This window comes from Cydia fagiglandana, chromosome 8, assembly GCF_963556715.1.
Source record: "Cydia fagiglandana chromosome 8, ilCydFagi1.1, whole genome shotgun sequence".
Classification (NCBI taxonomy): Eukaryota; Metazoa; Arthropoda; class Insecta; order Lepidoptera; family Tortricidae; genus Cydia; species Cydia fagiglandana.
The window spans coordinates 1,572,970-1,595,811 of NC_085939.1; the positions used below are offsets into that span (position 1 = coordinate 1,572,970).

General features: G+C 36.9%; 2 protein-coding genes across 2 annotated transcripts in view; both read right to left on the reverse strand.

Moving 5' to 3' along the window:
* The window catches only part of LOC134666448 (LIM domain only protein 3), a 78,608-nt gene extending 67,368 nt beyond the window's left edge, over positions 1-11,240 (reverse strand). The window contains exon 1 of the mRNA XM_063523611.1: positions 10,930-11,240. Within this exon, the coding sequence (XP_063379681.1) occupies positions 10,930-10,935 (6 nt within the window). The 5' untranslated portion in view covers positions 10,936-11,240. The remainder of the gene's footprint in view (positions 1-10,929) is intronic.
* Positions 1-22,842, reverse strand: part of LOC134666433 (apoptosis inhibitor 5) — a 352,764-nt gene that overhangs the window by 244,664 nt on the left and 85,258 nt on the right. The gene's annotated exons all lie outside the window — the stretch shown is intronic.

Genomic DNA, 22,842 nt, shown 5'->3' on the forward strand with positions numbered 1-22,842 from the left:
GCCTAATTGAGCTCTTATGTCTTCACTAGGCTATACTACAGATGCAGCCGACCAGCTAGTCGTGAGCCCTCGCCCTCCCCGCCGCCAGTACAGCCGAAGCTAATTTCGGGGCACTACGCTACATCGGCGCAGGCCTCGTCTATTTGGTTTTCCATAATCCCTTTGAGGCCGCCAATGTTGATATATCCAGATGGCTCGTGGATCGGTCATAATGGAATGTTCTTGCACGATGAAGTCATTGCCGATTGCATATAAACCGAGTTTGATTAAAAACATGTTTCATAAAATTAAGGTATTTTAAAAGGCCTATAAAGGGTCTGGCGACAGGAAAGCCGTAAAACGTGGACACAGTTTGTTCCCCTACTTAATGTTAACTTGTCAAAATTTGCATAAAATCTGCCGGGCGGCCGTCGTTACGAAACTTTTGACTGCACTTCGAAAGCTGTAAATTTAAAATGGCCGATAAATGAGGCGACCTCAATTTTTGAACAGGCATTTCCCATCGTTGCAGATTTATTAAAATAAAATCATTTTCAAGACAAAATCGACTTTACTTTTACCTACTCTAAATTTGAGATTAATAAGCGTTACCTTTTTTTAATTAATAAATATAGGTACTCGTACCTGTATCTATATTTGTCATTTGATTCCTTCAAAATACTCAAAAGCGATAAGAGCATCTTAAAGTCTGTCAAAAGTGTCGAACTATTTTCATTTCATTTCGGAGATTAAAAAAATCTGAGATAAAGCCCACAAGCACTTGAACTCAGGCGAATAAGTGCGGAGCGATTTAACCCATCCATTCTTAGTGCCACTTGTACCATTACACTAACCCGGGGTTAACCAGTTAAACCTGGGGTTACCATGGTTACCAGTACATTTTGACACTGGGTTAACGGTTTAACCGCTTAACCCTGTGTTAGTGGTATGGTGCAAGTGTGTTTTTAGGGTTCCGTACCCAAAGGGTAAAACGGGACCCTATTACTAAGACGCTGCTGTCCGTCCGTCCGTCTGTCACCAGGCTGTATCTCACGAACCGTGATAGCTAGACAGTTGAAATTTTCACAGATGATGTATTTCTGTTGCCGCTATAACAACAAATACTAAAAACAGAATAAAATAAAGATTTAAATGGGGCCCCCATACAACAAACGTGATTTTTGACCAAAGTCGCAAGCAACGTCGGGAGTGGTCAGTACTTGGATGGGTGACCGTTTCTTTTTTTTGCTTTTTTTTTGTTTTTTCTTTTGCATTATGGTACGGAACCCTTCGTGCGCGAGTCCGACTCGCACTTGCCCGGTTTTAGTTATAAGGTGATCTTTCGCAAAGTCTTTTAGCGCATTTAGCTAAGCCTGCATAGTGCATAATTTACGTCAATACTGTCATTGTAAGGATCTGTATCTTAGTCATATTTATATTTTGTTGTTATTTTTAAATTACTTGATAAATGATAATATAAGTAGTTTGTATATAAACAAAATGGCCACTAATTAGGTAATTCTTGTATTAACAACTAATAAGTACAGTACAGACGTCATATTCCCTACTCATATGTAGGTATATTCAGAGTAGAAATCAATATCATAGTCCAATAAATTAAAACAGTTGATACCATATATTAAATTCGCGCTTACGCATGTTCCGCACGTTTCTAGGAACGGGGTTCGAACTAAAATTAAACACTACAACTTACATTTCAATGTATAACTTAATACAAGCAATTACCAAGGGCATGTACCTATACATTGATGGGAATATAAAGATTTCTATTAATATTAAGGTCAACTTCTCAAAGGTTACTGGAAGAAATCCCTTAAAGGGAGATCGCCTTTGTACTGCCTAACCTAGGACATATTTGTGTTTTGTACAATAAAGAGTTTATACCTACATACATACAACTGTTGATTACTTTGATAATTCTCTTTTATATTAATTTATGCTATCTTATAATCGTTATCATGAAGACAAATAAATAACTTTTCACTCAATGGATTTCTGTAATAAAATCGTTCCTATGTCCATGTCGTTTCTCGGGACAGGCGTGGCTCACTCCGCGATTTCGTCGCTTTGCTACAGGTAGCTAATACTACATCCGTTCGACCCCAATTTTGGGGTTTGCCATAAGCCGCGCGTGGCGCTGTCGCCACCTAGCGGCCATATCTGTGCTGATCTTGACAGACGCGTTTTGTTAGAGAGTGAGTCTTCTGTACCTAGTACTATTATTTATTCTGTGCTCGGGACTAAACGAAAGACTGTGTCACAATTTTCATCTAAATCGGTTCAGCGGTTGAAGCGTGAATAAGTAACAGACAGACATAGTTACTTTCACATTTATAATATTAGTAGAGATTTAACTTATCAACATTTTGTTATAGATAGCTGGTACAGTTGCCCTGTAATGAGGCTCCCCCGAAGATAACGCAGATTCACTCTTGACGTCAACTAGTTAATATTTAATTGTTGATAACCCGCGGGTCTCTGCTTAAACCCATTAGTCAGGAGGACGTCATTAGCTGTACTATTTTTAAACAGGGATAAAGAAAGGGCATTACACAGGGAATGTTAAAAAATAGAGTAAGTAATATGTCTTATTTAACTATCAATGTTCGTGCAACTATACATGGTGTGTCTGACCATGGGGCTTTAAATCCAGGGCTTGATTTTACTCGCTAAACTGAGCTACTTTTACTATGGGACCAACTCTAAAATCGGGGAATTTTTTTGGATTTTCCATAGAAAACATCGACATCTGATCAACCAAAATATAGGTATCTTCTTCAAATCGGATGTATAGAAAGAATTAATAAGCTGTGTTTTCAGAACACCAACCTAATAATTACCTACTCATAATTATCCACACAGCAACAATGTCATGTATAGAAACGGGGTCATGTTACGAGTGTGGAGTTCCTGTGAACGTCTATGGGCCCGATTCGGATTTTGAAATAGACATCTATTAGATATCTTTTAGACATCACCAAGATACGATAACGATATGTTTAAGATCTAACCTGTCAAATTTGACATTTGCGCGATTCTGGAGATACTCTTGAACAATTTCCATAGGATATGACTTAGAGATCCAATTCACATCTAATAGATATCTTACTCTATCTAACGTAAAAGTGACATTGGTTGCCCCAATTGCGCTGCAAAAGAGCACTAGTTGATATCTAAACTATAACGTATCTAGAATGGATCTAGTACGTGTCGTCTCTTGTGAATATCTTGAAGTTCGAATACGGCAGTATGTCTAATGAGGGAGGAATGTCTTAATTAGTGGTGTTCGCCGCGGACTGTTCCGAAACGGGGGAAATTAGTAATTACCGATAACTCTTTAATTAACCTGACTAATAACAGAGTATTTGCATTGCCGCCGACGGCCCAATTAGACGGTTATCGATTGAACACTATGTGGCTGAAACGAACCAAACTTCCTTTAAAGCACCTTAAAGGCATATACTTAGTGAAAACAAATATATACCTATAAATAAATATAGTTTCATTTGTATAAATATAACATTGAATCCGCAAATTGCATATTACACAGAAAGATTATAAGAATTAAAATTATACATATCTCGTTTTTAATTATTTGTTTTTTTAATGGAGGATATTGAAGACAATTTTACTGAAACGTCTTAAAATCAAAGAAAAAGATAATGCTTATCATTAAATTATGACTCTAAAGAGAACAAGGAATACGCACTATACTATACTAGAAATACGTACGACTGTGCTCGTAGAAGAGGTCGAATTAGCCCCCCCCCCCCACATCTAGCGTCTTTCGAGCGTCGGCGTCTACAACTCTATGGCCGCTGCTCGACGCAAGGTCGACGCAACTGCGCAGCGACGTCATTTTCCATAGCGCTGACCAGACGCCGACCGCGCCGACGCTCGAAAGACGCTAGATGTGGGGGGGGGGGGCTTAGGAATAGCTGGTATGCGTACAAACAAGTGCGCGCGCGTCAGTCCTCACGCCACTTTGCGTTATCGCGCGTGAATACCTAGATACAATAAGTATGGATAGAGTGAAATTGTACTACGTTACTAAGATCAATTTTAATGTGTTATCTGTTTACGAAATGAGAAAATATATCGAATATCTGTCGCGGGTCATACTAACATTCAATCAATTTAACGGTGTCAGTTTTCTTTAGTCATTCGCGGATCAAGCTTCAGGCAACATAAACCGTTGCTCGGCACTGTCAGTGCTTGAAAATGGAGACCTACGACGCGATTCGGGAAATGAATTAGAGATTAACTAGATACGATATAGTAAAGATATGTGACGTCCCACGGGTAAAGCTACCTTATGGCGCTTGGCGCTTACGCTTTTATTAACACCGTTCCAATATTATTGCGGCACTATGCGACGGAAGCGCCAGCCGCCATAAGGTACGCTTTGCCGTGGAACGTCACATATCTTTACAATTTCATGTCTAGTGAATCTCTAATTAATTTTCCGAATCGCGGCGCCTGCCGCGATAAGGTACCTTTTGCTGTGGAACGTCACATATCTTTACTACCGTATCGTATCTAGTTAATCTCTAATTCATTTGCCGAATCGAGCCGCTAGACTAACCGAAGATTGTCGCGCAATGACCAAAAATACGCAAGATAAACCGTAAAATTAGTTTTACGTGAAAATTTTACTACATACATAAATAATAATATATATGTTACACATTATAAAGAGAAATAAACCTTAAAGTAATGAACCTAGAAATGTCACTCACAACAGTAACAACTCAAAAGTAGTTTGTTAAAATTATGGAGAATAGTAATAGACGAGACAAGGAGAAGTAATTCAATTAGGCGAGAGACATGCTGAAAAATAACCCCAGACACCCATGAAAACCATTAACCTTAGACCTAGGGTTGCCACCGAACCGTTAAAACACGTCGAAATAGTGGACATCACTAAATAATGTTGCAATAACTACGAAATTTGGCTAGAAACATTTCAAAATGAGTTATTTAGTTGTACAATAAAAATGATCAAATTCTCTCAGCCCATCTTTAAATGATAGCGCTCGATTTAGGTAAATAAACCTAGTAATAAAATCATAAATATGAAAGATTGTAACTAGGTTTATGAAATTGTAATGTTATTATTTTTTTAAATAAACAGATTAAAAATTTTAATTATTATTTTTTGGTATGTGTAGGTATATTTTACAATTGAATTTAAGCTACGTTGCAAATATTTTATTCTTCATCAACTGTCATTTATTTATGCACATTTGCAAACGGACGGAAGTGATGCAGATAAGTAAGTCAGTGTCCATTTTTTTCTAAATATAGATAACGCTAATGATGTAAAGACTGTCGGCGGGATGTCCGCTTTAATAACAGCAGAATGATTAGAACAGATAACAGTAGTATCAATTATTATAATTTATAATTATGTTTTTATGTCGTCACCCGAATCTAATGTTTAATTTTCCTTAGGCTTTTATTTGTAGTTTTTTTTTCCTTACATTTTCTCTTTATTTTGTATTTCACGGTGCCTTGGTTTTTACTTTAGGTAATACCGTGTCACTTATTTGAATAATTAATAAATATTTCCGTGGTTTACATTACCAATAGCAATAACATTACAATTATCACAAGTACAATTAGGACCTAAAATGTGTATGTGGTATTTTATTCTCAAATTATAGTCTCGGCTTTTTATTTTATTTATTATGCATTCGTCATTATTTTTAATGCCAAATAAATGAATAAATTAAAATCCTTTTTATTCCGTAAATTGTAAATTGAAAAGCGAAAGAAAACTTCGCCCATTAATTAGACAAAACACATCAATTAAGCTATTTAACATTAAGAGGTAACAAAATGCAATCTATTAAGTGCCCAAGTTATTAAAATAATATCAGTCGTGCCAGCGACTTAAAAACGCAGTAGTGGACAGCCCTGTAGACTAATGAAGGGTGAGAGCGCCATATGTTTGCGATTCACACTAAACAAGTACTTAATTAGGACCAAACCCGGTTGAATCATAAATATCATAATATTGCAATTCAAATAATTGGTCTATACGTGTGGTCAAGACAATAGGATTAAAGTAGGCGTCATTTTTATTTTTAAAATTGTATTATGCATCAATTGCTTGAGTTAACTGTTTGTCAACCAACAATATAAGTCTTTTTAAAGAATTTACATTATTATTTATTAATAATTGTGTATTCAGGATATTTTATTTATCTCTTAATAAAGCCTAAAGGTTTCAATAAAGAATGTTATTTTACCTTAATATAAGAATGATCAGCAACACTCTTTACTTAACTGTCCATCGGTGGACCTTATGCCTTTTGTAATAAGGTATACGAACTGTCAATTAACAGTGTGGACGATGGTATAATAAGGACAAAAATTAAATTATATGCAATAAAAATATTTAAATTGCATATAAGCAGGTACCTACTAAGGAAATTTCGACCCATGCCAGGTGACTGAGCGGTTTAGTCATCTGCCGCGAATGAATAAAACGCTGGTTCAGCCTTTGGCACGGAAGGCCTTGGCCACTTTTTTCTTTCGCATATGACATTTATTTCAGTTAATAATAGTACATTAAATACTTAGAGCAGGTATATATTAAGAAAAATCATTCTTCTTGCTCCTTTTGAATGGGGTTATTTTTTTTTTATTAGCCTATGTGTGTGTCCCACTGCTGGGAGTGCTGGGCAAGGCAAAAGCCTCCCCTCTCCCTTTCCAATCCTCCCTGTGCTGAGCAAGATCCCGCCAATCCCGCTGGAATGCATCCAAGTCGTCCCGCCATCTCCTTCTCAGTCTGCCTCTGCTTCGACTACCCTGGGGATGCCAGCTAGTGGCCAATTTAGCCCATCTGTCATCATGCATCCGCCGGCAGACCAGCCTAGCAATTTTAGCCTGGCGGTCTCCACCCCAACATCAACAACTCGGGTTTTGGAGCGAAGCTCTGTGTTTATTGGTTTTGTACAACTATTGCTACAATATAGTTTGGGACCTTCTTTTAAGCAACAGATATGCTTGTGACAGAAAACCCCGCTCTTCCAACAAACGCAGTTTAAACCAATATGTTTGTTATAGGGTTAATGATTCAACAATTGTATTAATAAACATAAAACTGTCGTTATCACAGCCAGCCATGACACAACGGTTCGATTGGCCAGCTCTGCGGTCTGTTCCATCCGCGGCGACCGCAGCCGATAGTGGAATATCAGCCTCTCCTATTCATAAAACGTTGTTCTCGAGTGTGTGTGTGCTAATATTCCTAATATAAAATGACCGCGACTTAACGACAATAGGCATGATGGCATTATGTTTAGTTTTATAAATGGTGTCATTAAATAGATAGAAAATGAGTATTTTATCACAATAACTTGGACTTGAAAAAATATATGGATAAAATACAAGACAAAAGTTTCAATCTTACTTTTTTTTCAGAAGCAAAACCTTTTGAATATTCGAGTGCAGTGAACTTTAGACTAATAGAAGTAATAATTGATTAGGTACAGTCAAATAATAATTTAATTTCCTATCAATTTTGTACTTTGTCACAGTGACAATAGTATAAGGTCTGGCGACTTTCATATTTATTGTCTCTGTGACAAAGTACAAAATGGTACTGAAATTATTCTTTTAAATACATACATCCTTTTCAGAGACATTAATCATGATTTTTTAAAGTAATGAGCGCTAATTTGCGATTGAAATTGTTTCAATTGCATTTACTTTTTATAACAAAAGAACTTGTTGCTTAAATTCCCGATATCTTCCTTATGATAAATGTCGAGTGAAAATATAGAATTTGTTACTTTATCAAATCATTATACAGCCTGGTAATGTATTTGAATAATAAACATATTGAATAATGAAACAATATATGAAATCTAATAACGTAATGTTAGAAGCGCGGTCACGTCACCGATCGGCCAATTAACGCGGATTAATTAAACATAACGACCTCAATTCATTCATGTTATACCTGATTATACGTAGCCTTATTACCAAGCCAAAGTTAATTAATACGGGACTCCATTGTTATATATCACGGTAATAACTTCGTGTGTGGAAATGACATTAAATACTGTGCATATTTAACAATAAGTTATATAATTATTTTCACTGTAAATAAATTCATTTATTTAAATTTTTTTTTGAGAAATACTGAAATTTTCTTGAGTAGCATAATTTTAATATACTATTTTCCTAATATTAAGGTCAGATATTTTAAAATGTGATCGATATGAGACATCGATTAAGTTGTGCTCCCAGCACTAGCTTCCTATTACTATACTACTAATCTGTTTCCAGAACTTTGAATTCCCGGTTCTTGCCATACAAATTAATACTTTTGACTTGTGCGACTACTTATTACAACAAAAATTTCCCCTTAATTACTGCAAATATGAACTAGGGTGTCGATATTATATCGCTTCGGCTAAATTCCCAGTCAGTAACACACAGACTGCTCGTTAACCCAAAAAATGGCCATAATGCGTAACATAAAACGTTAAAGCGCATTTAATTGTTCCCGGTAATTATAAGAACACAGCGTACATAATTAAAACGAATGAAGCATCGCTACACTGGGCTAGTGATGTAGCTCTAATGAGCCACTTGCTAATTAGCGAATAAACAAGCGGATACTGGCTTCTAATTGGCTTTTGGGACAACCGCGCTGGGAGCTGTATTTTTCATTGTGAAGCTCTTGGTATAACGTTATGTTATTTAGATAACTTGACGAAGTTTTTTTTAATGATATTGCGTCCTAAGACCCAGGAGAATGTGTTTTTTTTTTAATTTAGAACTTTCTTTTATTCCTATAAGAGTTCAAAACATCGAATCCATTTGTACTTACATGTAAGTACAGTCGCCATCAGATATATCGGAGCGGCCAACGTGTTCACAATATCTGAACACGCACTCTAACGCCTTGACAATAGAGGCGTGCTCAGATATTTGTGAGCACCTTGCCCGCTCCGATATATCTGATGGCGACTGTACAACATTATAGACGAATCGCCTCATCATCAGGCTATATTAGTCCACTGCTGGACATAGCCCTCCCCTAAAGAGCGCCATAGCGCCCTGTCTTCAGCTTGCCGCATCCAGCATCTGCCTGCAGTCTTTCGCAGATCGTCATCCCACCTGGCCGGAGGGCGTCCTACACTACGTTTGCCGAGTCGCGGTCTCCACTCAAGAACACGTTTCCCCCCTCGGAGTAATTAACAACGGAGACGCCATGTCTAAAATTTTCGGTACAAAATAGTCTGCCATTTTTTGCGGGGGAGGGGCACATCAAATGTATAGGTACGTCATGTCAGATAAACGTCAGTCCATACATATGGTTGACCATTGGCCGCCTATTTTCGACAGAGGGGAATGCCTGTTAATGGCGGCTCCATTGTTAATTATTCCGAGTTTCCCCCAGCGGTTGTCGGTTCTTCGTGCGATATGACTCGACGAATCGCCTGTTGGAAAGCAATTACAGTCGCTCATGGACATCCGCAACACCAGAGGGCTTACAAGTGAGTTGCCGGCCTTTAAAATAAGGATACGCTTTTTTCTAATGTGAAGTATTTCTTAAGTTAAAGGGTTCTTAACTGAATTAATTAAGGATTACTTAGATTCTAATCATTTTTATTTACCATCTTGGGTTTTTTTAAGTCATATAATGTTTAATGTAAAATTTATTTTATATTTAAAGCCATACTATTAATTACAAAAACATAAGATTTTAATCAACAACATTATATCAAAAAGCAACTCACTTGCAAAAATTAAACGACGACTAGCATATTTTTTTCTGAAGTTCTTGCAAAAAACAAAACTTACGTAGGTATTATCGCTGAATGATAAATATTTATTAAATTAATGAAATTAGTTTTTAAATAGGCCCAAGTGAGTTTTAACTTTTAATAACATTAATAAACTGCATAAAACTTGTACATGACTAGATACAAAATTTAATAAACTTGTAAAACTCTAACAATGAATTGTTTATCTAATTTGTAAGCGGAAGTTTTATCTCTCCACAACAACCTGATAAGTTGGTCATTAAGTCATTTAGTGATATTGAAATTGTTCAAAGTTTTGATATTTTTTTGTTGAACTTTGTTCCTTTTTTTAATATAGAGCATGGAGTTATATTAATTCGATATCTACAACTTTAAATAAGTTTATTTACACCTAAAATGAAACTTGTAAAAATATTATCTAAGATTAGCATAATATATTGTACTTATCGAGGAGAATTTTCCAAAGGTGCTGAATTTTTATAAGTTCTCCGGAAATTTAATTTAACAAACAATGAAAACATGTCAAGACTTTAATAAATACGGGCATTGTAAGTTTTTCTACTGCCCGTCTTATAAATATGTGTCTCTTTAAAAAATATATTTGAAAAATTCACACAAAAATCTTATTGATCGGAAACTTGCATTAAATTCTCGTTTATGTTTCCAGAAACTTGTGAGTGTTCCTGCATTTTTGACAATATACTAAAACTTGACCATTGCTATCTAGGACCGCAATAATAATACGAATCGAACCTAAAAACCAATAAACACATAAAAATAAGTAAATTTAATGACTCCGAATTAAAAACATACATTACTCAATCAATTTTATCGCCGTGTGTTTAATTTAAAATTTAATAAACACCTCGCGTGTTACAAGACACTTTATTCATCTACTCAAGCATGAAATAGACACTTAATTGGTTAACGATAAGTGAAATGATATTGTAATTTCATTAACAAAATCGCTAAATTGGATTTAGGCATAATAAATGCAATTAGTTTGAGAGTGCGTCCTCGACTTATAATAGTTTTTCAAAGCTCGACGGTGATCATTAAGCGGACTCTTCAAAGCTGTCGCCGCATTACACTAATTGACGTAATTAGAGGGATTGCCGAACGGAAATAAAAGTCGGCTCACCTTCATGAAACGCCGGCCCGGCCAATTAGTCTAGCAACTCGTAATTAGCCTCTTCAGAACACTCTTACGGTCGATTAGTCCGGCACTAGTTTGAATGAAAGTCACGGCACAAAATGCTCATTTTCAGCGTAATGTCACGGCACTGGTAAAAGTTTTTCGCGATCGCGCGCGGGTATGAGTACGCGGAGAGGAGACGTGCGCTCGCCGTGCGCGCTAGTCAGCGAATGAGCGGGAGGTCGCTTAGGTGGGGAGCGATACTTACCCTTCCTTTTCCCGTACGAAAGCTCCGTATTTGCGGAGCTTTTCGCGCAATAACGCGGCGACGCTTACGTCTTTTCGCCGATGGCGCGACGCTTAACACTGTAAGTGGGCAGATTTTAAACGGCGCAGCGTATAGGCCTAAATAAAAACGATAATATCAATCGAATTATAACTAGATTGTGACTTAAGGTTTACAATAATAACCGAAACGATGGTGCATGTTTACATCCAATATTATTGCACATATTTACCTATACGTAGAGGCAAAAACAAATGACGAATCTATAGAGCATACAGGAGAAAATAAAATAAAAATACCCATTCTTTCCTTTTTTCAAGTAGGTACCTACCTACATATTTTTAGTCTTTACATTTTAAAGGCATATAAACTTTTTTGACACCATTGTACCTAAAATAGTGATTTCTTACCGCCGGGGAAAATTTAATAAAATAGCATTAAATGTTTAAGGTTTAATGTTTTTGCTTTGTACCTATTTATCTTGTGAAAAAAAATGTAAATGTAAAAAAAGAGATAAGTACTTAATAAACCTTGGAAAGGAAAACAATAGTACCTACTGGGACTTACTTGATCGGTTATACAGATGCGCAATAGTGTCATAAAATTATTAACTTATTAATAAAAACGCCCTTATTTTTTCAAGCTTAAGTTATCTAAATTGAATAGGTACCTACACATATAAATTTTTCATCATATCACTAAAGAAATAATTTAATTATATTGAAACCGTGCGGATCTATGAATGCAATCTTGCTCGCCAGGATGCATTGTGCCGAATACAAGGGTAGGGGCATTCATCATTGATAAAACTAGTCGACGACACCTCGTCCTACAACGGCTACCCCTGTACAGTCGCAATCAGATATATCGGGACGGCCCAGGTGCTCAAAAATATCTGAACACGCACTCTAACGCCTTGACAATAGAGGCGTGTTCAGATATTTGTGAGCGCCTCGGCCGCTCCGATGTATCTGATGGCGACTGTCCCATTCCATGGATTACATTCGATTCGCTCTTATAAGATAACTGGTTGGGGAAATAGGGCGAATATAATAATTTCAGGGTGTCATGAGTTAGAAGAAGGGTAATTGCTGCTAAGAAAGTGTCGTCTTATTCAAGAACACTAAATAATCGACAGAACCAAATATTTAAATCGCTTCCGATATATTAAAAATAAAAAATATAATATTTAAACCGAGCAAAGAACGTAATGCACAAAATGCACATGCATTAATTAAATTTTGATATCATCGGCGGATTTTTTAAACTAATAATTCCTAATATGTACATATGTATTTACATTTAGTTACGGGCAAGTTACGGGTGACTTAGTTTAGTAATGGGGTATTTTGAGCACGTAAGTTTTTAATTAATTTCTTCAATAAGTATCTTTAAAACAAATCTATATATATACTTAAATGTAGAGTTTACAACACGATTTGACTATAAAAAATAACTTTTGTAAACTAAATTATTAATATTTTTATAAATGTGACTGAACAATATACAAATAATATACGGATACTATCGGTACTTAGCGGTGCCTATTAATTTTCTCTTAATTAACGCTAACTCGCACCAAGTCGACATAAAAATAACCCGAACCCGGTTAAGTATCTTCTTAAACACTTATGATCGCCGAGAATCTGGGGTAATAGATCTAGTAACGAGACATGCAGTTAATTAATAATTAGGTATCCAATGACAAGAAAACTTAACCGTCAGGTAATTGATTAACGGTGTAATTTGAAAATGATGTCAATTATATTATGTGTGCATGCATTTCGTTCGTAAGTACTTTTCCATACCTATGCGTGTTGGCACGATTGAGACTCACGGTCAAATGAAAATATATAAAAAGGAAAATCTACCTACATATAATTGTGATGTCAAAATGTAAGTTTGAATTAGTCTCATGGGCATAATTTCCCTCTCTTGTTCTCATATATAATTTGGAAAAGTTGTCAATTATTGTATCATTTTAATTAAAGCATATGAATTGTGGATCTCATGAGAATGTCTTCGGTGGTTCCAAATTTAGGTATTTCTTACCAAATGACAATGAATTATGTTTTGAAATATCCTTAGGTAAATCTAAGAAATAAGTTGTTAATTTGTTAATGGAACAATTGTTTGTGCTATTCATATCTGCTTATTCCATAATTACCACTTTCAGGGTGAAAATATTCCATAATTACCACTTTCGAAAAAAAAACACTCAAATACCTAACTTGAAAAACCATTGAATTTAGACCTCTGGTTGACTAGGTTATAAACGTTGACTAGGTTATATAATGAGCTCTAGAAAAACTCCTTCCAAATTACACACAATCCCCACAGCATTCCTATCCCAGGAGCCTAATTCTAACAGACATTACGATATCAAAATAATATCATTTTGCTATCTTTTTCGCGTGCATTTCGCTCGCACTTGCTCGTACATGTAAAAAGGTATAAGTTCCAAAGTTCCATATAATACTTACGCCCTTTTTCACTTGAGCCACCGACATCGACTTGTTTTTGTACCATATATGTATATGAATAAAGTATTTAGTAGACAAAAAGACACGATTTTGACATCAATATGTAAGTTTAAGCAGTTCTAAATAACGGCGCGATTCGGAAAGTGAATTAGAGATTCACTAGATACGATATAGTAAAGATATGTGACGTCCCACTGATAAAGGTACCTTATGGCGGTTGGCGCTTACGATTATTAACGTCGCTCCAATATTATTGCGGCGCTATGTGACGTAAGCGACAGCCGCCATACCTTTTGTCGTGGAACGTCACATAACTTTACTATTTCATATCTAGTGAATCTCTAATTAATTTCCCTAATCGCGGCGTCAGCCGCCATAAGGTACCTTTTGCCGTGGAACGTCACATATCTTTACTATTTCATATCTAGTGCATCTCTTATTCATTTCCCTAATCGAGCCGTAACGGTCAAGTTTCAGATGGTGTATTACCCTTCTAACCTCAAAAAACGTGTCCTATAAAGTATAATTCAATTAAAGCGTGAATAAAAAGTAGAAAAGGGTCCGGTCGCAGTTATTAAAGGATAAAAGTTGTCTTGTTACAGTTGTCATCCATCTTATGCGGGCTCGGATCAATTTAGCTCCAAAAGGGGTATAAAGAATGATTTATGACTTGTGACCATAATGGTTTCAATTAGTGCGTGCTGGTAGTTATTTATGCTTTATGGATATGAGTAGTTTATTGACCAGTGCTTGCGTTGCCGTGCTGAGGAATAAATGGTTGAGTCGGAATAAGCTAACTCTGCACCATGTTTGGTAAACAGACATCGTAACTTTTACAGCATTTTTGGTGCAGCGGAGTGGTGTTAACGGAATTGGTATAGATAATTCCAACTGAAATGGTAAATTAAGGTTAATTTTAACGTAATTAATGCTAATTAATGCTCTGGGTTGGAAGGTCAGATGGCAGTCGCTTTCGTAAAAACTAGTACCTACGTCAAATCATGGAATTAGCGGACCCCAGGCGCTCATGAGCCGTGGCGAAATGCCGAGATAACGCGAGGAAGAAGAAGAATGCTAATTAATCATTATGGTAGAAATTGTTTATACCGATTCCGTTAACACCACTCCGCTGCACCAAAAATACTGTAAAAGTTACGATGTCTGTTGATAACACAGAGAGTGCAAGTGTTATCATTAAACGTTCAACTTCTATGAAAATAACACGTTTATAAAAGGTAACACTTGCTTTGTGCTATCAAACACAGTGCAGAGTTAGATTAGCCTAACCTCTAACCCGTAAAATATCTAGTACAAAAGGCATTTAACTGTAATGTATTCTTTAAGTTGGAAATTTTTGATCTAAATTTGTCGATTTTAGTGTTATGATTATGATTGATATGTTATAAATATTTTTATGGCTACGTAAGAAGCATACATGCACACTAACTGCAATGCTTCTTAAGATAATTTGACCGTATTTTTGTAAGTACTTTGATGACAGTATTTATTAAAGAATGCAAAATATCTCTTTAAATTTAATTAAATTAATAAAATAACGAATAAATAATTAATTAATGAATTAATAATTATTTAATTAATATTTTAATTTAATTAATTTAATGGTGTTTTAATTTCTTTAAATGTAATTTTTAATTTAATTTAATTTTGAAAAATTGATTAATCTAATGTCAACCAAACAAAAACATATTCTTTTTTTAACCGCATCGGCACATAAAAAGGCAAACAAACACCGTTGCGCGATGATTTGCTGCACTAATGAAGTAACTCGACGCATATTGCCACCAAATATTTAAATTGCTTTGGAAATATTTAAATTGACGCGGCCTCTCAAATTATGACGTAGCTTGTCAACCCTAATTAGTTCCTCAGCTAATTGCATTTCCTGGCGCTGCGTTGGTGTTTATCGGCTATTTATGGTATTATATTATGCTGTCAAAAAATAGGTAGAGTTAGACCAAGATAAGTCTGCAACGAATTTGATAGCATGCGCAGTGCAAGTGTTATTTATACATACTTCATAGAAGTTGACGTTTAACCTCTAGCCACCCATACGTCAAACGTTGCCAAGCAAAATGAAATTTTATTTTGTCAACACAAAATTCAAATTAGAATGGAACAGGAGAACTTTTTATAGGTCTCTGGGCGGCTAGAGGTTAAAATAACAGTTGCACTGCCTAGCCAGTTGCCTAGTTTCAAGTAGGCCTAACAAGGACTTTTATACTACTCAGGATTACCTATTACATACAATCTTTGAAAAATTACAAGTCTTTACAAGTGGCGTTATAGGTCTGTCGCGTGTATTTTACGAGTAAGACACTAGCCATACTCTAAGTGTGTTCCGCGGAACCCTAGGGTTCCGCGACTCCCCTGCAGGGGTTCTGCAAGAATTTAGAACACTATGCTTTAGTCGCCTCGAAAAAATGCCGCCACCGCCGATACCTACGTGTGAGCGCGCAGTCCCTTTGAATGAAAACTATTGTTTTATTGCAGGGTTCCGTCAAAAAAAAAGATTGAGAATCGCTGCACTAGTCATAAGAGGTTGCTAGAGCTAATGTACCTATGATTAATTTGTATACGACCTATTTATAGACTTAGTATTACTATTTACAGAGTTGATGAGTTTATTTATGGCTGTCTAAGAAGAGCGACCTAGTACTTAACAATCTTAACATTCGGTATTTTCAGTGGTGTTTTGTCGTAATGTCAGCTTCTTTATTGGCACCCTTGCCCTAGCCGCGGAAGGGTTACTGTGAAAGGACCTTTATATTCTTACAATTACACATTTGCTGCTAACAAAAACTTGTTACACCTTATTTCGTACGCCACACAGTCGAATTTGAAATATTTTCAATTTTGATAAGATCCTCATAAAATTGCTAAACTCGTATTTCACTGAATAGTCTATAATTTCCATTTGGTAGGTATTATATGTTAGTACAAACAAACCTGTTTGTACTTGTTGCGCTCTTTATTAAATCATTTGAAACACTCGCGTGTTTCAATCGCGTCTAATGAAAGGATGTTACAATGAATGTCGATTTGAATGGGCTATACAATTAGAGCAACTTATATTCTTTATTAATATAAGAGACCGTATAGTTTTCGCTTTTATGCTCACATAATTTAACGCTCCATTTATGAAATCGTATCTAAAAGAAACCGGTCATGCCAATTCAATAAATTGAACATGAAACCTACACAAAAATGTTATATTGTGAACTACCATCCAAACAGCTATAAAATATACCTCCCAAGTAGGCCTCTTAAATTCTTGCAACATCTTTTTATATCTTAAAGTTAAAGGTACTCAATATTTATTAGCATTTATTGCAAGAGCTGCCATACTTTTCACCCATAATACCTGAACGCTAAATTTTAACTTCCTATTTCATATTGGAAGGATATTTTAATCATTATCAACTGTCATTCGTCGGATGACAACAAACTGGATTATTATGGAATAATAAATAAATAAATAAATAAATTGCTCTAATAATTAGATTAAGGCTAATAATTATATTAAGATTAATTACGATTCATAAGAGCTTGTTGCTTAGGCCTACATGAATAAAGTATATTTTGAACTTTGAACTGATATGATTCCAATATCATTCTATAATCAGACTATCAACAAGTGCGTTCGGCACAATAACGCAGAAGAATGGTACAATCTTTTAACCTTTTCGTACAAAGTCCTCCACGTATCCGAGCTGCAAAACAATAATATATCGCTTACTCAACAGATCAAAAATAATACCCAAACTCCGAACATGCCCACGCCTAATATACGTCCTGGATGCAATACTAATAAATATAACCTGTTTGAGAAGGTCGAGGAGAAAATTAACGATGGTGACCTTAAGGGTGCAACTCGCTTACTCTTCTCCAACGACACTATGGCACCTGATACACCCGAAACCGCGGCCGCTCTACAGTCCAAACACCCGCCAGGCCCTTCCACCCCTATTTTCGTGGACCCCCATCTGACCCTTCGGCATGTCTCCAAGCCACTGGCAAAGACATTTTAGCAGCTCTGCTATCGTTTCCAAAAGGATCTGCATCCGGCCTAGACGGCATTTCCCCTCAGCATCTGATTGACCTCACTAATTATGGCAGCGGTGTAACTGGTGAGCACCTTGTCTCAAGCCTTACAAAATTAATCAATCTTATGCTGATGGGAGATGTGTGTCAAGAGGTGACGTCGGTAATTTATGGGGCGAACCTCATTGCCCTCTCAAAAAAAGACGGTGGCGTACGCCCTATCGCCGTAGGGTCGACTTTACGGCGATTAGCGGCCAAAGTGTGTGTCCGGCTAACACGCAAAAAACTACAAAGTCTTTTTGAACCTATTCAAGTTGGCTTCGGCACACGCGGCGGCTGCGAGGCGGCGGTTCATGCCGTACGCACCTTCGTACAAAGGGACGAATGTGAGGTACTTTTAAAATTAGACGTACAGAACGCCTTCAATTCAGTTAATAGAGACGCCCTGCTGAACGAAATTAAAATAACGGTTCCGGAAATTTATAACTTTTTGCTACAGTGTTATCACTGTCCATCCAAATTAATGCACAAAAACAATGAGATCCTTTCGGCAGTGGGTTGTCAGCAGGGTGATCCCCTCGGTCCAGCCATATTTAGTTTGACAATTAATTCAATAATTCACAGTCTAAATTCCAAATTAAACGTGTGGTACCTTGACGATGGGACTCTAGGTGGCGATTCACAGACTGTCTTAGCAGATTTATTACAAATTAAAAATAAATTTAAAGACATTGGGCTGGAATTAAATTTCAATAAATGTGAATTATATATTTCCGACAATGTAGATTCTTCTTCGGCATCCCAAATTATTCAAAGTTTTAATAACATCGCGCCATCCATCAAAAATATATCTAAAGACAGTCTACATCTTCTCGGAGCACCCATCTTCAATGAAGCCATCCCTCCTCTTCTGAGTAAATCTATTTCAAAATTTAGTGACTATTCGGACCGCCTTCTCAAAATTAGCAGTCATTCTGCACTGTTTATTCTAAAATTTTGTTTACTCATTCCAAAATTCACCTACCTGCTCCGCTGTTGTCCTATCTGGAAATACCCCCATCTACTCCGACCTCTTGACCTACTTTTAAAATCCCAAATTGAATCAATTTTGAACATCCGATTTAACGAGCAGGCATGGACTCAAGCCACCTTACCGATAAGGTATGGTGGCTTGGGTACCCGTAAAATCTCAAGTGTTGCTTTGCCGGCATTCTTGGCCTCAATTCATAGCACCTCCGATCTCGCAGGTAATATTCTCAAAGCCTCTCCGGCTACAAACTGCGAGATCGCGTGCCTGGTTGAGGCCTCGAATGCTTGGCTAGCTGGACCAAATCAAAATTTTCCGTCTCGACCGAAAATACAAAGGGCCTGGGATGATATAGCATCAGTAAATACTTTAAACACACTTCTGGACACCGCGACAGGCAGGGACCGAGCGAGGCTTCTGGCCTCATCTAAGCCAGAATCAGGTCAGTGGCTTCACGCGTATCCCTCGCCTAACACCGGCACCTTTATAGACCCAGAGACGCTTCGCGTAGCCGCTGGTCTCCGGCTAGGTGTTGCTGTCTGTGCTGACCACAACTGTGCTTCATGTGGCGCTGAAGTGGATAGCCTCGGCCACCACGGGCTCGCCTGCTCTTCGGGTGCCGGCCGCCTCTCTCGCCATTCCGCCCTCAATGACATCCTGAGAAGGGCGCTCGTCAGTGCCGGCGTTCCCGCCGCTCTGGAGCCCCAAATAGTGCGGAACGACGGTAAGCGCCCTGACGGGATGTCACTGATTCCCTGGAAGATGGGTCGTGCGTTGGTATGGGACGCCACTTGCGCTGACACGCTAGCGGCGTCCTACGTCCCATCGACCAGCAGGCGTGCTGGCGCGGCGGCGGACACCCGGGAGCGTCTAAAGGTAGCCAAGTACAGCTGTCTCGGCGCCCAATACGAATTCGTTGCATTTGGCGTCGAGACACTTGGTTCGTGGGGCAGAGGCGCACATATGCTCCTTAAGGAGCTTGGGAAAAGGTTGAGGGAGGCAACGGGTGACCCTCGCGCGGGCAGCTTTCTCGCACAGCGAATTGCCATCGCAATCCAGCGCGGGAACGCTGCCTGCGTGTTGGGCACCCTCCCGAGGGCACCAAATTTTAATAGATATTTTTAATTTTTAGTTTTAATTATTTTAATTGTAGTTAGTTTTAGTTTTATATTCCTATTTATGTCTTTTAGTAATTTATGTAATTTAATATTTCTTATAATGTTGTACATTTGGAACCATAGATTCTATAATCGGTTATACCAGGTGTGGCCTGTAAAACAAGACAATAATTAAAAAATAGATTGTACTCCGCAAACGGTGACACTTTTGTTCAATAACTATTAAAAAATATGACCTCCTATTTTTCATATAAAATAAATATTTTCTTCAACGTAACGACGTTGCTTGTCATGCCTTAAACATAACTAAATTCGCAATACATTGCGTCTTAGAAAAAAACTTTAAAGTGTATTTAACACCGCATGTCAGTGCACGTTCGAATTGGCCTGCTACTTTAAAAAACAAACCTTCCTACCAAACGGAATTAATCTTCAACGCACTAAGCCGTCTTATCCTCGCAACTGGAAAAATGGCGGCGTTTCATTGAATACGACTTAAACCAATTAATCACTCTTATCGGGTTCCCCAACTTTTTCGGGTTCTGGGCATTGAGTGGTAAACGGGGCATTGTGGGCTATTTGGGGCCATTGTGGCTATTGTGCCGGGTGACGGCCGGACTGCAAACGGACTATTAGTCTTGCGGTGATGGAGAGCTTAGCCTGTTTATTGATACTATTGTGTGCGGCGTCATCATCTAACTATGTAATCAATTACATTGATTTTGTATTGAGACGGCAATATTCTTTTTCAATCGTGTATGCAATGCATAATAATAATTTATATGCGTAAATATTCTGCATATACATTCTGTACTGTCCAGTCTATCCATTTTTTATGATGCAGCGTCATTTAACATAAATAATTACAATTAAGTTACAGATAAGGTAAATAACCTATATAGGTACCAGTGGCGGCGCGTCAAACATATCCATAGGCAAACCAGGGCTAATTTGGTTTACACATTTCCTTTACAACTCTGCTCAAACGTCCAAAAACCGGCAAGCCGGTGAGAATCGGCTTTTATGGACGCGCCGCCACTGATAGGTACAGTCAGCTGCAATGCAAAGATAGTTGACCAGATAGAATGCCAGGGGGGGGAGGCCTTGGCCAACTTTGCCCAGCTGTGGGATACTCAAATAGGCTAAAGAAGAAGAATTTACATACATAAATAACACGTTAACCTAATCGAAATGAACCAGTAATGTATGGTTGTGGATACATAAGGTACTCGTTAAAATACAGACAGGCGACAGCTGACACAATTTTACATAATAAATAAACTTTAATGAGTGAAATCGTGTCGTTAGATTACTGAAACAGTTACCCTCTCCCCCCCGCCCCCGTGATAAGTCTTCGTAAAGAAAACAACGAAACCGGAATTTGCATAAATTAACCGAGGCACCTTTTGCTCGGGGCACAAAATACTTGGACGCAGCAGGCCCGCTGTGTGTGTGTTTAGCAGTCACAAGAACCTGCCGCCAAAATGACCCTCCAATAAAATCTAAGTTACGCTTTCATTTAGAAACGATTTTCTGAAATTATACATATTAAATGAAAGAACTCATTTTTTAAATTTCAAATATAAATATTTTATTTGTAATTTTAAAATAAAAAGTTTAAAAATTATTTAAGAAAATAGCCAAAAAATAACACAACAACTACTGGGTGTAAAATTTTGAAAAAAAATACACAAAACAGTTAATTACCTATAGATGACAGGAAACCCTTTTAGAAATGTGCAGTCAAGCGTGAGTCGGACTAATTACTTCGTTTTTGTTCCGACCCCTACTGGTTTTTTAAAGGCAATTCACTCGCGATTCACATATAAAAAATACATTGTTAAAAATTGGGTAATGTACGGAACCCTTGGAATGCGAGTCCAACTAGCACTTGGCCGGTTTTTTTTATGATAAAAATGTTAGGTAATACAAAAAAAAATAAAGCGAAGCAATCAGAAGTCTTGCATGTAAAACTTCTAAGTACTTGCTTTATTTGACTTGGAAGTATTACTAACTACCAGATATAATAATGTATCGTATTAAAATCCAACGTATGTGAACAGCGCGCCTTCTGTACGTAATTTTCTTTTGGAACTAAAGTGTGTTAATGACGGCTTTAAGGCTCTCACGCGAGGATCCTCAGCCTTCAACGATGATTAAGATGTACGATAAAATAATACTGTCCCGTTTACTTTTACTTAGCCAGAAAGAGACGAAATAACGGGTTTTAATGACAATTTAAATATAGAACAGTTACGCGCAACAGTGACTGCGCCCAAATTAAGGTTAATTTTTGAAGTGGCTTAGCATATTATTTGAAACATTATCGATAATTAGTGTAGGTATAATAATTAATAATAAATAACTTATGGAACTGAATTCCGTAGGCAATTAGCTGAAGTATATGTATAGTAAGTAATTTGAGTAAATATATATTTAACTACGTAGTGAAATACCTAATAGTACATGTTGCCAAAATTTCAGTGTAAACTATGGCTTTATTTTAGTTACCGACTCAAGGTAACCAATCTATTGAAAGACTTCCTTTTTCCACATTAAACACCACGAATACCTAAGCTAACACTAAACTTCTCGATTCAATTTAAAATTCAAAAAAGAATTCGAACAAAAAACGAAACCAATTTATTTTGTCAAGTTCATTGTCTTTAATCCAATTATAACTACTTAAAAGACAAAAAATATCGAAAGTCACAATTAAGCAATGAGGTCAATAGAAAATTACAGAAAAAAAGAATTAACGGTTCGCGTACAATATCCTAATTTCGGTGTATCATGCCGAAAAACATTAACTCTTATTACGCAAATATCAACATTATTAAATACAACTTTAATTAATTATAGTAGAGTTGATTTCTGAATACCTTCTTTCTGCCGAGATAAGAGCTTGGGAAAGAAAATAAATCATATTGCGATACTAGGTAA